Source organism: Ceratotherium simum, chromosome Y (assembly GCF_057802395.1).
Source record: "Ceratotherium simum simum isolate JZ-2026a chromosome Y, ASM5780239v1, whole genome shotgun sequence".
Taxonomy (NCBI): domain Eukaryota; kingdom Metazoa; phylum Chordata; class Mammalia; order Perissodactyla; family Rhinocerotidae; genus Ceratotherium; species Ceratotherium simum.
Window position 1 is genome coordinate 7,573,416 of NC_141941.1, and position 17,364 is coordinate 7,590,779.

Sequence of the window (17,364 nt, forward strand, 5' to 3'; positions counted from 1 at the left end):
AACAAAATGGGTATAGGAGGAAAGTACCTCAACGTAATAAAGGCTATTTATGACAAACCCACAGCCAACATCGTACTCAACGGGGAAAGACTGAAAGCCATTCCTCTGAGAACAGGAACGAGGCAGGGCTGCCCACTCTCACCACTCCTGTTCAACATAGGACTGGAGGTTTGGGCCAGAGCAATTAGGCAAGAAAAAGGAATAAAACGAATCCAAATAGGTTACGAAGAAGCAAAACTCTCACTATTTGCAGATGACATGATTTTATATACAGGAAACCCTCAAGAATTCATTGGAAAACTATTAGAAATAATCAACAACTACAGCAAAGTCACAGGGTACAAAATCAATCTACAAAAATCAGTTGCATTTCTGTATGCTAATAATGAACTAACAGAAAGAGAGCTCAAAAAGATAATACCATTTACAATTGCATTAAAAATATTAAAATATCTAGGAATAAATCTTACCAAGGAGGTGAAAGACCTATACAAGGAGAACTACAAGACATTATTGAAAGAAATCAACGATGACATAAAGAAATGCAAAGATATCCCACGCATGTGGACTGGAAGAATAAACATAGTTAAAATGTCTATATTACCTAAAGCAATCTACAGAGTCAATGTAATACCAATCAGAATCCCAATGACATTCTTCATGGAAACAGAAAAAAGAATACTAAAATTCATATGGGGCAAGAAAAGACCCCGAATAGCTAAAGAAATCCTAAGAAAAAAGAACAAAGCAGGAGGCATCACAACCCCTGACTTCAAAACATACTACAAAGCAACAGGTAACCAAAACAGCATGGTACTAGTACAAAAACAGACACACATCAATGGAACAGAATTGAAAGATCAGAAATAAAACCACATATACGGACAGCTAATCTTTGATAAAGGAGCTAAGAACATACAATGGAGAAAGGAAAGTCTCTTCAATACTTGGTGTTGGGAAAACTGGACAGCCACATGCAAAAGAATGAAAGTGGACCATCTGCTATAGCCATTCACAAAAATTAACTCAAAATGGATCAAAGACCTGAAGGTGAGACCTGAAACTATAAAACTCATAGAAGAAAATACAGGCAACACACTATTTGACATTGGTCATAAAGGAATCTTTTCGGATGACGTGCCTACCCAGACTAGGGAAACTAAAGAAAAACAAGTGGGACTTTATCAGATTAAAGAGTTTCTACAAGACAAATGAAACCAGAATCAAGATGAACAGACAACCCACCAGCTGGGAGAGAATATTTGCAAAACATACATCTGACAAGGGGTTGATCTCCATAATATATAAAGAACTCACATAACTGAACAACAAAAAACAAACAACCCGATCAAAAAATGCACAGAGGAAATGAACAGACACTTCTTCAAAGAAGATATACAGATGGCCAACAGACACATGAAAAGATGTTCAACATCATTAATCATCAGGGAAATGCAAATCAAAACAACACTAAGATATCACCTCATGACCTTTAGAATGGCTATAATCACCAAGACAAAAAACTACAAATGTTGGAGAGGATGTGGAGAAACAGGAACCCTCATCCACAGCTGGTGGGAATGTGAACTGGTGCACAGCCTCTATGGAAAATGGTATGGAGATTCCTCAAAGAATTAAAAATAGAGATGCCCTATGATCCAACCATCCCACTACTGGGAATCTATCCAACAAACCTGAAATCAACAATCCAAAGAGGCTTATGCACCCCTATGTTCATTGCAGCATTATTCACTGTAGCCAAGAAGTGGAAGCAACCTAAGTGTCCCTCAACTGACGACTGGATCAAGAAGATGTGGTATATATATACACTGGAATAGTACCCAGCCATAAAAAAAGACAAAATCATCCCATTTGCAACAATATGGATGTGCCTGTGGGGTATTATGTTAAGTAAAGTAAGCCAGAAGGAGAAAGACAAACACTGTATGATCTCACTCTTATGTGGAATATAAAGCAAAACATGGACAGAGAAAACTGTACTGTGGTTACCAGGGGCAACGGGGGTGGGAGGTGGGCACAAGGGGTGAAGGGAGTCATATATATGGTGATGGACAAACAAAAATGTACAACCCAGAATTTCACAACTTTAAAAACTATTAAAACATCAGGAAAAAAAAATTGAGAAACATAAAAAAAATAGTAAATTTCGTTACGAATATTTTACCACAAAAATCCTAAACATATACAATTTACACAAGTATTTGATTCTACTGACATCAATATAAAATGTAAAATGAGGGCAGAATTTTAAACACTTTCTAAAGATAAATGCCACATAAATTACAAATTTAAAACTTTCGATTGTATATTATATTTCAACTATGGTACTTTGAAGTATTCTTAAAATATCAGACTAGCTTTAAAAAGAAAAAAGCTAGTCTTTCTATTAAAGAAATACGGTTAAAAAGAAATCTCTAACCCTAATCCTTACTCTATTATCTATTTTTAACAAGATTTCTACATTATTTTATCTGCGATATACTCTGTTCAAATTCACAGTTTAAATTAAAAGAGATATGTGAAGAACAAACTTAATTCAAATGAGTATTTGAGATATATATTTAGTGATCTCACTGCTAACGCTGTTTATTTTGTGAAGGAATTCACAAAGTTCTTATATTAACAACTGCTGTGGGATTCTATACTTCCTATCAAGGTATTTTAGTAACCATTCCCTGGTTTAAGGTTTTCTTTTCTTTACCTTCCATATATTTTGAGACATTTTTATAAATTTCCGATTCTCCTCCAGTTTTCTTTAGAGACTAATGATTGACACAGAAAGAATACTAATACTGCCTACAGAAGCAACTTTCGGATAAAATAAAATGAAAAAACTTTGTCATTAACCAAATGAACCTGAAAGCCACCCAGATAATTTTCTTCATATTATAATCATTCTGAAACTAAGTAGACTTAACTTACACTTTGTCATTCTAAACAGAAACACTTCAAAAACAAGGGATATCTTGTAAGATAGTTATTTTTATTTTCTACTAACAATATGTATCTTATCAACTATAACTTTGCTTAAATTGTTAAAAGTTTAATAGTTTGTAATTTGTAGCATTGATGAAATATAATTACATAAACTAAACAGATCATTATAAAAGTAATGTCCACTTAGCAGAATAATCTCCAGGAAATAAATACTTACTCTCAATGATTCCTGGAAGGAAGAAGCCTGGTACTGTGCATACTTAGCAATTGTAGTATGAGATCTATTACTTTCACAACGCCAGATTTTCTTTGTTCCCGTGGGATCCCAGTTTTCATCTGCTGGTTGCAACAACTGTGTCCTCACCTCCACTCTATGTTCATTGTTAGCTTCTACCAAAGTTTTGGTAGAGAAAAGTCCAAGATCTTCATAAATAAATAAGTTGTGTTAATAAATAAAATTGTGTTTGGTATAATCAACATTTCAAAAGTATGTTAAGAAAATTTTTATGGGGCTCCATCCATTTCCCTGAAGACTACTTCAAACCATGTGGTATGAGATTTGCAAAGCAGTCTGCTGAAACACTAGGTCTAACTCCATGACATGGTGTAACAACCAGCTGTAGTACTTACAAAAAGGGTCTAATTTTACCTACATTTTATACTCAAAAAGTCTATTATCTAACCTAAATCACTCATGTTGCATAATGATGCCAAATTAAAAACTAATGAAAACCCACCATATATTTGCCAATAATCAATACTGGCATCATATATCAAGGATGTGCTAAAGAGACAGAGACAAGAGAGAGAGGGGAGAACATTAAAACAAAAACTCAAAAAACTGGCCAAAAATCAGTGAGTTTCTGCCAGTATTCTAAAAGATTAAAGACAGTAAAAGAGACACACAAACTTTTTTTTGAACCTTACCTAATTTCAGAGCTCCAGCAAGGCCACGTATTACTGTAACAGGGTTTTTGGGATTTGTACAAAATTGGTGTAATGGAGGAAAGAAAGCATCACGCTTATTTTCCAACTGTAAAATTAAAATGTTTTGTTAGATCTCAGAAAAATGACTAAAATTATACTGCAATTATACTGCAAAATTCATATTCATTTTTAAATCAAGCAGGCATTTTAATACTGCATCTTAAACATTAATATTGTGTTGCTACATACTACAGTATTTTATCATTCGTCTTTTCAGAAAATTATCAGAAGATAACAGCTATATAAATTTCCCTTTTAAAGAAATCTACTTTAAATTTGATAAATTTTGAAATGATGTTGCCAACGTCCTATATCACAGTGAGATTCACAAAATATATAAATATTTTAGTAGTTCAAAAGTATTTCCCAAGTGTACTTCCATACTTCTTAAATGAAAGAGGTAGAAGTGACATTTAAAGTTTGATATCAAAGTGTTTTAAAAACTATTATTAAAATAAAAAATGACTCAGTAAGACCCACAAGAGATAAATCTTCATTTTGCATTTATTCTCTCAAAGTTTAGTTTGAAAGCTTTATTTTTATCTTTATCTCAGGAACTTCTTTTCACAATAAGGTATCAATAAATTTTAATTTGGTAAAGGACTAATGTAACATTTGTAAAAAAAGGGCCAAATCTCTAAAAATCCTCTCTTATTATATAATCATTCTAAATACTTAATCTTCAATTTTTAGCTTAGAATTTTTTCAAATGTGTCTGGGAGGGGCGGGTACACACAGCAGAAACTCTGGTAAAAAAATAGAAATTATTTTGATTCAACTCTTATCAACTTTCAATATCAAATACTTAAATCTCTGGAAAAAAACCAGCACTTAGCTTTAAATTGAAATTTAAAAATATCTACTTATATTTATTTTAACCTTTTTAGCAACAGGCACTCATTTTTATTTTCATATTCTCAACTGCTCTTTTAAAGACAAAATAATTTTTTTTTTTTTTTTGATGAAGATCAGCCCTGAGCTAACATCCACGCCAATCCTTCTCTTTTTGCTGAGGAAGACTGGCCCTGAGCTAACATCTATTGCCAATCTACCTCCTTTTTTACTCCCAAAGCCTCACAGATAGTTGTATGTCATAGTTGCACATCCTTCTAGTTGGGGTATGTGGGACGCGGCCTCAGCATGGCCGGCGAATCGGTGCGTTGGTGCGCGCCCAGGATCCGAACCCGGGCAGCAGTAGCAGAGCGCGAGCACCCAACCGCTAAGCCATGGGGCCGACCCCAAAATAATTCTTTTTTTAATCGAAGCATAAAATTGAATGAATTTCAAAGTCCATACAACTGGCAGGGGGCAGAATGTAGATTGAGAACCATGTTGTTAAAAAACTGACACAAAACAATTATCTTTTGCTACTCTCATATAATCCCAGTCCACATCTGAGAAGACATTTTAAATACAAATACTCTTTTCAAGAAATCTTTCTGAATATACTATGGTCAACAACCTTTTCTACAATGGGCCAGATAGCAAATATTTTTGGTTTTACGGATTACATGTTCTCTTTTGCAACTATATAACCCTGGCAATCAAAAGCAAAGCAATCAGGGACAACATGTAAATAAATGAGCATCTCTGTGTAACAATAAAAGTTTATTTATAAAAACAGGTAGTAGACCATATTTAGACTGAAAGATGTCATCTGTCATCCTCTGGGATACAAATATGGTTTTCTAAAATCTTCAAGTTGTGGGGAAAAATTTAATTTTCCCTAAAAGGTATCTGAATTGCTTTAAAAATATATTTTCAAAAGACAGACAAGTTTAAACACTTAATTTATTTCTAGTTAGTCAATGAGACTCACATAAATACTAGGTGTGGGTGGATTCAACTTATCCTTTGGCAAGGGAGGGTATGGTGAAGTTGGTGGTCTTGGAGGCGGACATTTATCCAACAAAATACGACTGTTAGACAAGCCATTTTTACCTAAATTCCTGTAAAATAATAATGAGAAGAAATATATCAGCTATACATTAATTTTGAAAATAGAAGATACAAAAATCTGAATAAAGTTTTAGGTATAGGGCATTTTGAAAAATAATACCATTCTAGGATATTTGTATCCATTTGGTAAAAAAACCAGAACCGTTAATTTCAGCAGATACTTTCATTTGTTATATGGTTTAACAAAACATACTATCTGAACAAAACATACTATCTGAACAAATGCTATAAGAAACAAAACATACTACATATCCATAAAACATAAATTACTGACAAAAATTTTCTTCTCATTATTTTCCAATTTATTTTCTCACCTGAAGAATATAATCTCCAATTTTCTCAATGTGTTTCACTCTTAGATTTTCTTCATTTAATAAGTTAAAACAATAACTTGAGCCCAAAAACATTTTAGATATAATAATTTTATAGTAAGATTTATTTCCTTTCCTATATTATATTTTATTTACAGAATACTTTTGTGACCACTTTCAAATCTATTCTCAAAACTGATTTTCTATGCAACTCCCTAATATTCAGCAAGACTCCATTTTACTAAATTTACAGATTACAATAATTTTTCAAATGATGTTTGTATAGCTGCTATGCATTCTCACACAGTGTACATAATTATTAGTTAATAGTATTCAGATTAATTTTTTCCTTCAATGAAAGGTATATTTGTGAAGTTATAACTTCTCAAAATGGAGGAAAATTACTCCCAACCTGACATTGTTTTTAGTATAAGTACATTAGAGGAATATTTCTAAATCTTTAAAATTTTAACATAGAAAGCTGTCAAGTATTTGAAATCATTCAACTTGTCTTATTCAATTATTAAAATCTAAAATTAATCAATATATTAAAATACATAAGGAAAGAGACCTTAAAAATATTAAAATTTACATCAGCAACTGCATTTACTTAAGAACCAATTATAATTATTTTAAGTAAATATTTTTATTTCAAATTATATAATACAAGTTAAAGCAAATTTACTATTCCTTGTGTAGTTTTATTTTTGCTAAAAAGAACAACTTGTAAGTCAGGCCTTTTTGGTAGGACTAACGAAAACTAAGGCTTGAAAGCCAGTATTTTTCCATTTTTGAGATACCATATTAAATAGCCTCTAGGGTGTATAACCTACTTTTTAAATACAACCAAAAGCTTCTTATAGAGTTTATAGTTATGAATTAGGTTTAACATTAGTGACTTCTCTATTTTTTAAACAAAAGAAAGTGCAAATATGTATTAAACTGAAATTTTAACTAACAATTAAGGTTAAATGCTAAACCAATATCTAGGTTTCAATATCTGTCCAAAATGCACAATGACCCATATATTTACAGTTAAATATGACACATTTTAAGCTTTCCAACTGACATACAGAATTGATCCTAATTTATAAGTCCACAAACTTTTGTTTGTAACAAGTAAAAAATAGCTGTCTGTGCTGATAAGGGAAAATTCAAGTAGCCTCACTAGGCCAATACAATTAGTCAATTATAATCTCCACGAAATAAAGAACTGGTTTCAATGCTGAATTATCTACCTCTCACTCTTTATATTTTACACAAAATATGATACAGTTTGCTTACATAAGCTTGTTTCCTAGAGAGAGATGTAACACAATATAATATAAGTAATATTTTAGGATATCATAAGATATGGGTCAAGTATTTAACTGTTCTTGAAAAGTTTAAGTCAACTTAATGCGGCACCAAAGTTTAAGCTAACATTCTCAATAGAAAAATGAGACTAGGTAATAGGAATTGACACCTAGTAAATAAGTTCTATAACAGAATAAAATACTGATATATGGAAAAGTCAAGCAATGTAAAGTGTAAATATCTATATTTCAAAAGAGAAGGAAAAGGATGAGGCACAAGCAAGGAAGCCAAAGTTAATTCAATTACCAATGCTGTAATGACATTTTATAATCTTAAAAGAAGCAAAGGTGCTAAGACTGCAACCAAGATAACCAAATAACAGCACTTTAAAAATAACCATCACTTAGGGCTGGCCTGGTGGCTCAGCAGTTAAGTGCGAGTGCTCGGCCTGGGTTTCCTGGGTTCAGATCCCTGGTGCACTGCTTGTTAAGGCGTGCTGTGGTGGCGTCCCACATAAAGTAGAGGAGATGCGCACAGATGTTAGCCCAGGGCCAGTTTTCCTCAGCAAAAAGAGGAGGATTGGCATCGGATGTTAGCTCAGGGCTGACCTTCCTCACAAAAAACAAACAAAAAAACTCCTTCACTTAAAAAATTTATGAGGGAAGTAGACATAAGAGAAAACTCAGAACAATAGTACAAAGAAATCATATCTAGCTGTTCCTTAACCTATTAGGGTCAAGTCAGAAGTTACAGAAATTTACCTAACATGTTTTTTGAGAAGGAAGGAACCATAAGTTTTCCCCTGTGAAAATATATAATATCAACCCTAATGCAAAAGGATAGGGCTGTGGACAATAAAAATAGATGATCTTCTAAACTGGCACCTATCCATAATTGTTCAAGAGACACTTCACTATAAAAATCCAACATGGGAAAGGACTGAAATAGAAAAAAAAAAAAAAGGAGAGTGGGAAAGATTAAGAGTTTATCTCATTCTCAAAGCCTCTTATCTAGCTTCTTATTGGAGAAATTCATTACTATATAAAAATTATTTTTTAAATAGCTTACTTAAATTTACTTTCAAACACCTCATTTAGTACAAATATGAAAGGTGCTCTACAGATAAACCTACACACAATTTACGTTTCCTCAAGGAGTTTCTTAACCACAGAGATTAACTTTGTTACAGTGATGTTTCTTTGCATTAATCTGAATTCAGGGTCTTGCCCAGAATACCCCACTATCTATCAACAGAACTGGTCCCATGTGACAGTTATAATTTCCCATGCTGGCTCTTTCTCTAAGCATCAGGATAATTTTACTCACAACTTTTTGAATCTGTTCTTTTATTCTGTTTCCACTGTCTTTCTTTCTTTTGCTATTCTTTGTTTTTCCCATTACGATTTGGGGGGGGGGGGTAGGTAGTAAATATACCTTCAATAGTAAATTGATAGCTACATTTACCAGAAAAACTATGCAGGTATCTATGGTATTTTAAAGATACTGCAACCTTCAAAAATAAAATTAAGCATTTGTGGTAAGGCAAAAGTCCTTTTAGCAGTTTTTAAGCCAAAAATAAATCTCGAAGAATGTATTTTACCCTGAAGTGAATGTTTTACCTACCTTTCAAAAATAACATGGGAAGATTAAAATCTTTAATTCACTATGAAATATCAAAGATACAAATTTCACTTAATTATAATTTTACATAAAAGTCATTCTTTCCATTACTCACTCTACCCCAGATGTACAAGCACCAACTATATAAAATTTAAAAATTTCAATATTTGCTTCTTAGAAGTTTATCAGTAATACATCATCAGTAATACAGATTTAATGGCTGACTCACAATAACTTCTAATAAGATAATCTAAGTGCGTCAAAGCCTAAACAAGTTTTAGATACATCAATAGAGAAGTAAAACATAAAAACTTCCAGTTTCAGGCAGAGGTTTACATAAGCCATTTAGCAAGAATTGTTTTCACTTTTGAAGTGCAAAACCAAAATAGTCAAGGTAGAAGAATTGTTTTCACCTTGGAAACTCAAAACCTTATTATTAAGTAAAATGGTTAAGGTAGATCAAAAATAGTCTTTAGATTGCCTACTTAAACAGTATTTTTTTCTATTTTACTTCATTTCAATCTCAAATTAGAAAGATCTTTTAAAATCCAATATATTGTTGTTCAAATTTCAAACATTATATACTAGAAAATATTACAGAGGCATTTCACCTGTTTACCCCTAGCATTAACAAACCTTCATTTAAGTTTTAGTCTGTTACATAGGACATTTGTAATAATTCATTATTTAATTTCAGATTAGATTTTGCTGTGTTTTTATAAACAGAATAAAAACACTAAGAACTGTACGTCAGAGTGATGCCAGCAACATGGTGGAGTGAGCTGTTCCCTGTGTTTCTCCCCCTTCGAATTACAACTGAAAGGACATTCATCCATCAGCGGAGACCCACACAGCACACCCAGAGGCCTGAGAGACCCGAGCAGCTGTATATCTGAAGGTGGATGGACTACCCACCCCCGCCAGGAAGTGGTAGAGATATGTGAGCACCCTCTGGAACCCAGGCAGCCCAGTGCACATGTGTGACTATTTCCCCGGCTGGAGAGACCATAGCACCACTGTGGCCCTGAGGGTGGGACCATACCTCAGCTCAACTGTGGAAACATGTGACAGCAGCCCTGAGACCTCCGTGTGATCAATTCCCCGTGTAGAGGGGGAGCCCTCAGGGCCACACAGCCCACAGAGCGTGGCACAGGCTTGGACCCAGTGGGGAAGCCCTGCCCGCCAAACACAAAGGCAGGTGCCACCCAGAAGCAGAGGGCAGCTGAGCTGCCGCTCCAGCGAACAGGCTCCTGGCTGCCGTGAACACCCTTAGTACTGCTGTAGCCCTGAAGGAGGAAGCGAGCCTTGGCGGGACTGTGAGAGTGGGTGGCAGTGGCCCTGAGCCCAGTGTGATCACTCTTTCCTCCAGTGGGAGAAACAACAGCGGGGACCCAGGGAGTGGCTTTGACTCCCGCCCAGAGGGGAAGTCCCGCCCACCAAGCATAGCGGTTGGTGCAACCTAGGAGCAGAAGGTGACTGAGATCCCAGGTTGGGCAAACAGATTCGTGGCTGCCATAAACACCGATAGTACTGCTTCCGCCCAAAGGGGGAAGCGTATCTTGGTGGGACTGTGGGAGCTGGGGCAGTAGCCCTGAGCCCCCTTGTGAGCACAATCATGTCTGGTGGGAGAATCCACAATCCCACCCGGTCCCAGAAGTGGCTTTGGCTTGGTCTGGGAGGGGAGCTCCCATGCACCAAGCACAACAGCTGGTGCGACCTAGGAGTAGAGGGCAGTTGAGATCCCAGTGCCAGCAAACAAGCAGCTGCAGTGAACACACATAGCACCGCTGAGGCCCAGAAGCAGGGAGCACAAGCCCTGGGGTCTGTGGGAGAAGGCGGCAGTAGCCCTGACTCACCACATGACTACTTTCCCATTCAGTGGGAGATCCTACAGGGCCACTGTGATCCCAAGGAGTGACCCAGGCTTGGACAGGCACAGCTGACAGGCAATGTGGCAATGGGCTCAGATTACACAGCTCCGGCCTCCTAACCCAATCACAGCAGGTGGAACCTGCACCCAGAAACTAACACTATGCATGGGCAAAAATCCACTTCAGTCCACTCCAGGGGCCGCCCGGTGGCGCAAGCAGATAAGTGCACAAGCTCCGCTGCGGCGGCCTGGGGTTCGCTGGTTCAGATCCCAGGCGCGGACCGATGCACTGCTTGGCAAGCCATGCTGTCGCGGCGTCCCACATAAAGTGGAGGAAGATGGGCACGGATGTTAGCCCAGGGCCAGTCTTCCTCAGCAAAAAAAAAAAAAAAAAGAGGAGGATGACAGATGTTAGCACAGGGCTGATGTCCTCACAAAAAAAAAAAAAAAAAAGAGAGAGAGACAAAGTGGCTGGATGGATTAAAAAACAAGACCCAACAATGTGCAGCCTCCAGGACACACTTCTAAGCTGTCAAGAAAAACACAAGCTTTAACATAGTTATATATAACTAAATATATAGTTATATATAACTAAATAACTATATATAACTAAAAACATAGTTATATCAGACAAAATAGATTTCAAGATAAAAAAGGGAAAGAGAGACAAAGAGGGGCAATATATAATGATAAAAGGGACACTCCACCAAGAAGACCTAACACTATAAATATATATGCACCCAACAAAGGATCACCAAAGTACATAAAGCAGCTATTAATAAACCTAAAAGGAGATATCAATAACAACACAATAATAGTAGGGCACATTAACACTCCACTGACATCAATGGATAGATCATCTAGACAGAAAGTCAATAAGGAAATAGGGGACTTAAATGAAAAACTAGACCAGCTGGACTTAATATATATAGAGAGAGCACTCCATCCAAAAAGAACAGATTACACATTCTTCTCAAGCACACATGCAACATTCCCAAGGATAGACCATATGTTGGGAAACAAGGAAGACATCTATAAATTTAAGAAGATTGAAATCATAACAGACATCTTTTTTGACCATAATGCTACGAAACTAGAAATCAACTACAGGAAAAAAGCTGGGAAAGTGACAAAGATGTGGAGACTAAACAACATGCTACTGAACAACCAATGGATCACTGAAGAAATTAAAGGAGAAATCAAAGAGTATCTGGTGACAAATGAAAATGAAAATATACCATAACAACTCACGTGGGATGCAGCAAAAGTGGTCCTGAGACGGAAATTCATAGCAATACAGGCCCACCTTAACAAACAAGAAAAACCCCAAATAAGGAATCCTAAACAACACCTAACAGAATTAGAAAAAGAATGAACAAAGCCCCAAGTCAGCAGAAAGAAGGAAACAATAAAAATTAGAACAGAAATAAATGAAATTGAAACGAAAAATACAGTAGAAAGGATCAATGAAACAAAAAGTTGTTTGAAAGATAAAATTGACAAACCCTTAGCCAGACTCACCAAGGAAAAAAAGAGAGAAGCCTCAAACAAATAAAATTAGAAATGAAAGAGGAGAAATCACAACAGATACAACAGAAATACAAAGGATTATAAGAGAATACTATGAAAAACTATATGGCAACAAATTGGACAATCTAGAAGAAATGGATAAATTTTTAGACTCATACAACCTCCCAAAACTGAATTAGGAAGAAATAGAAAACCTGAATAGACCAATCACAAGTAAAGGGATTGAAACAGTAATCAAAAACCTCTCAAAATATAAAAGTCCAGGACCAGACGGCTTCTCTGGAGAATTTACCAAACATTCAAGGAAGATTTAATACCCATACTTCTCAAACTATTCCAAAAAATAGAAGACGATGGAACACTTCCTAACATACTCTACGAGGCCAACATCACTCTCATACCAAAGCCAGACCAGGAAAGTAGAAATAAGGAAAATTACAGGCCAATATCGTTGATAAACATAGATGCAAAAATTCTCAACAAAATACTGGCAAACCAAATACAGCAATACATAAGAAAGATCACACACCACGATCAAGTGGGATTTATATCAGGAACACAGGGATGGATCAACATCCGCAAATCAATCAATGGGATACACCATATTAACAAAATGAGGAATAAAAATCACATGATCATCTCAATACATGCAGAGAAAGCATCTGACAAGATCCAACATCCATTTATGATAAAACCTGTCAACAAAATGGGTACAGCAAGAAAGTACCTCAATATGATAAAGCCCATATATAACAAACCCACAGCCAACATTATACTCAATGGGCAAAAACTAAAAGCCATCAGTCTGAGAACAGGAATAACACAAGGGTGCTCACTCTTGCCACTCTTATTCAAGTGGAAGTTCCGGCCAGAGCAATTAGGCAAGAAAAAGGAATAAAAGGAATCCAAATAGGCAATGAAGAAGTGAAACGCTCACTGTTTGCAGACGACATGATTTTATACATAGAAAACCCTAAAGAATCCAACAAAAACCTATTAGAAATAATCAACAACTACAGCAAAGTTTCAGGGTACAAAATCAGCTTACAAAAATCAGTTACATTTCTATACTCTTAACGACGAACTAACAGAAAGAGAACTCAAGAATTCTATCCCATTTACATTCACAACAAAAAAGAATAAAATATATAGGAATGAATTTAATCAAGGAGGTGAAAAACCTATACCATGAAAACTATAACTATTGAAAGAAATGAATGATGACATCAAGAAATGGAAAAATATCCCATGTACATGGATGGGAAGAATAAACATAGTTAAAATGTCCATAATACCCAAAGCAATTTACAATTAGAATTTCAATGACATTCTTCATGGAAATGGAATGAAGAATCCTAAAATTCACATGGGGCAACAAAAGACCCTGAATAGCTAAAACAATCCAGAGAGAAAAGAACAAAGCTGGAGGCATCATAATCCCTGACTTCAAAACATAGTACACAGCAACAGTCATCAAAACAGCGTGGTAGCAGTACGAAAACAGACACACAGGTCAACGGAAGAGAATCGAAATCCCAGAAATAAAACCTCACATCTACAGGCAGCTAATCTTCGACAAAAGAGCAAACAACATATGATGGAGAAAGGAAAGTCTCTTCAATAAATGGTCCTGGGAAAACTGGCCAGCCACTTGCAAAAGAACGAAACTAGACCACCTGCTTTCACCATACACAAAAATTAACTCAAAATGGATCAAAGACCCGAAAGTAAGACTTGAAACTATAAAACTCCTAGAAGAAAAGGTACGCAGTACGCTATTCGTCACTGGTTATAAAGGGATATTCTGGAATTCCATGTCTACTTGGACAAGCAAAACAAAAGAAAAATAAACATGTGGGACTTCATCAGACTAACGGGCTTCTGCAAGGCAAACGAAATCAGGATCACCATGAAAAGACAACCCACTAGCTGGGAGAAAATATTTGCAAACCATATATCTGACAAGGGGTTAATCTCCGTAATATATAAAGAATTCACATATTTGAACAACAGAAAAACAAATAACCCGATCAAATACAGGGCAGAGGATATGAACAGACATTTCTCCAAGGAAGATATACAGATGGCCAACAGGTATATGAAAAGATGTTCAACATCACTAATCATCAGGGAAATGCAAATCAAAACTACACTAAGATATCACCTTACACTCATAAGAATGGGTATAATCACCAAGACAAAAAATAACAAATATTGGAGAGGATGTGGAGAAAGGGGAAACCTAATTCACTGCTGGTAGGAACGCAAACTGGTGCAGCCTCTATGGAAAACAGTATGGAGATTCCTCAAAAAATTAAAAATAGAAATACCTTATGATCCAGCTCTCCCACTTCTCGGTTTTTATCCAAAGAACTTGAAATCAACAATCCAAAGAGGCTTACGCACCCCTATGTTCATTGCAGCATTATTCATTATAGCCAAGACATAGAGGTAACCCAAGTGTCCATCAACGGATGACTGGATAAAGAAGATGTGGTATATATGCACAATGGAATACTACTCAGCCATAAAAAAAGACAAAATCGTCCCATTTGCAACATGGATGGACCTGGAGGATATTATGTTAAGTGAAATAAGCCAGACAGAGAAAGACAAACACTGTATGACCTCTCTCATATATAATATATAAATATTACATATTTGGAATTATTATATATGGAATATAAACACATGGACAGAGAGAACAGTTTGGTGGTTACTAGGGGAAAGGGGTTGTGGGGTGGGCACAAGGGGTGAAGGGGCGCATTTATGTGGTGACTGACAAATATTAATGTTCAAGAGGAACCTCACAATGTTATAAACTATTATGACACCAATTAAAAAAAAAAACTATGTCAGATTTCTTTCTGAGGTGATCAAACTGCTACAAAACTGATTGTGGTGATGGCTGCTCAAATCTGGGATTATATTAAAAATCACTGAGTTGTACATAAATATGAGCAAATTGTAAGGTATGTGGATCATGTCTCAAAAAAGCTGTTCAAAAAAAAGTGGACTACCATCTGCAGGGGGCAAAAATCTCTATGGTGTCACAGTATCATTAAAGAAAGTGTTCCTTATTCTTTGATTCATCTATTTTGTGTGGGAAAATGAAACCCATTTGAGGAATACATACCTGATGCCCATTCTTCTAACCGTAGCAAAATATGGCTGCTCTCACAAGAGTGGCTGGTAGTCTGTTAAATCTGTCAATTCTTTCTGCCTTTCCCCTTGTCCCTCCTACCCACTTTATAACCTCCTCCATAGTCAAACTAAATGTTACCAGAAAGAAAACAAACAGCAAGGTTTTCCAGGCTTTGGTGTTTTCTACCAAATATGATTTAACCCATTCTCTGATTTCCGACCCCAGAGAAAGGTCAATCACAGAGAAGTGGATAACTGTGACAAGCAAGACAGATCAGAACAGACAAAACACTAGAGATATGCCTCTCACATATGAAATATGAGATATTGGTATTGAAATATGAGATATGCCTCTCACATGCAGAAAAATGCTTTTCACATCTGATATACTGATAAGGTATTACCATAATATTCAAGTATAAACAAACTTCCTTACAAAACTGTTTTTTAGCTATGTGACTACATAAAACCAAAATATTACTTCAGTTTTCTAATTTGGACAGTAGCCAACCATTTTCACTTTGTGATAAATTTTCTGTACTAACCTGCAAGCCTTCAGAACTTCTGTGGAACTTGAGTATATGGACCCAGATATCGACGGTATGATCTGAGGACCTGGTTTGTGGGTAATTATAGGCAGGTCTGTTTTTTTAGAGCTCTGTGAGTTCTCTAGCCTTTCTCCATTAATTGTGTGGAACCTACTATGAGGACTGTTAAGGCTTGTATCACCATGTGTGGTTGTTTGCTCAACGGATTTCGGAGAAGGTGTTGCGATGGAAATGACTGAAGAGGGCGAAGAGGCAACAGAATTATTAGCCTTTGTATGAATAGCTGGGTGAATATTATTGACTTTATCAGAGGTTCCAGTACCCACACTGTCATTGGCTTTTCCAATCAACAAGGCAGAGATCTGAGGATTGTCTGAAATTACTAAATTTGGTGACACAGAATTTCCATGGTTAGGCTTACAAACAGATTGTGTTGTCAACTGGTGAACATGATTAGAAACTCCCTTGACACCAGCACAGCCATCAGGTGTGTCTCCAGAATGGCTGCTTGTTTCAGGCATCAAAGATCTATTTCCTGAAGGTGTGTCCTCTTTGGTAAAGTTAATGCCTTGTTGTCCACCTGAGGTAGCAATATGAGAGGAGAGGTGATTGAGAGCAACTCCCTGTGTTACTGAATTATTAGGCAGAGTTTGATGTCCAGTCTGTTTCTGAGTACTAGTACTAGCTTCCTGGAAATGCTGGGCAGACCCAGTGGGAAACTGAGGTTGTTCATCATTAGGTCCTGCCAAATGTGAACTCTGACCTTTGTGAAGCCCCTAAAAAAAAAGAAATAAAGAAATTTAAAAGATTTGTTTAAATCTAATATTATGTAAACTCAGAATGCATATACAGAACAATACCAAGGATTTAAGATGGTAAATAAAAGCAAAACAACCAAAAAGAAACAATTAAATGTCTAACATAATTTAACCCAAATCCTAAAAATTATTTTAAAAGTTCCCATAATTAACCAATTAAAGTGATTAGTATCTTTAGGGAAAATTATGTAACCAGTCCTGCTTAATTTGATTCCATTTATTAGTGTGCGAAAATATTTCTTCACATAAGGCTTTGAGGACTTTTTTCATCAATTCTGAGAAATTCATTTTTATCTTAAGAGAAATGTATCAGTAAATTAGAT

The 17,364-nt window shown here is 35.8% G+C and overlaps 1 protein-coding gene across 1 annotated transcript in view; it reads right to left on the reverse strand.

The window, feature by feature from the left end:
• LOC147911633 (lysine-specific demethylase 6A-like) overlaps window positions 1-17,364 on the reverse strand; it is a 201,132-nt gene that overhangs the window by 30,525 nt on the left and 153,243 nt on the right. The window contains 4 exon segments of the mRNA XM_087427822.1: window positions 3,176-3,381; window positions 3,886-3,991; window positions 5,765-5,894; window positions 16,221-16,999. Coding sequence (XP_087283948.1) covers window positions 3,176-3,381; window positions 3,886-3,991; window positions 5,765-5,894; window positions 16,221-16,999 — 1,221 coding nt within the window.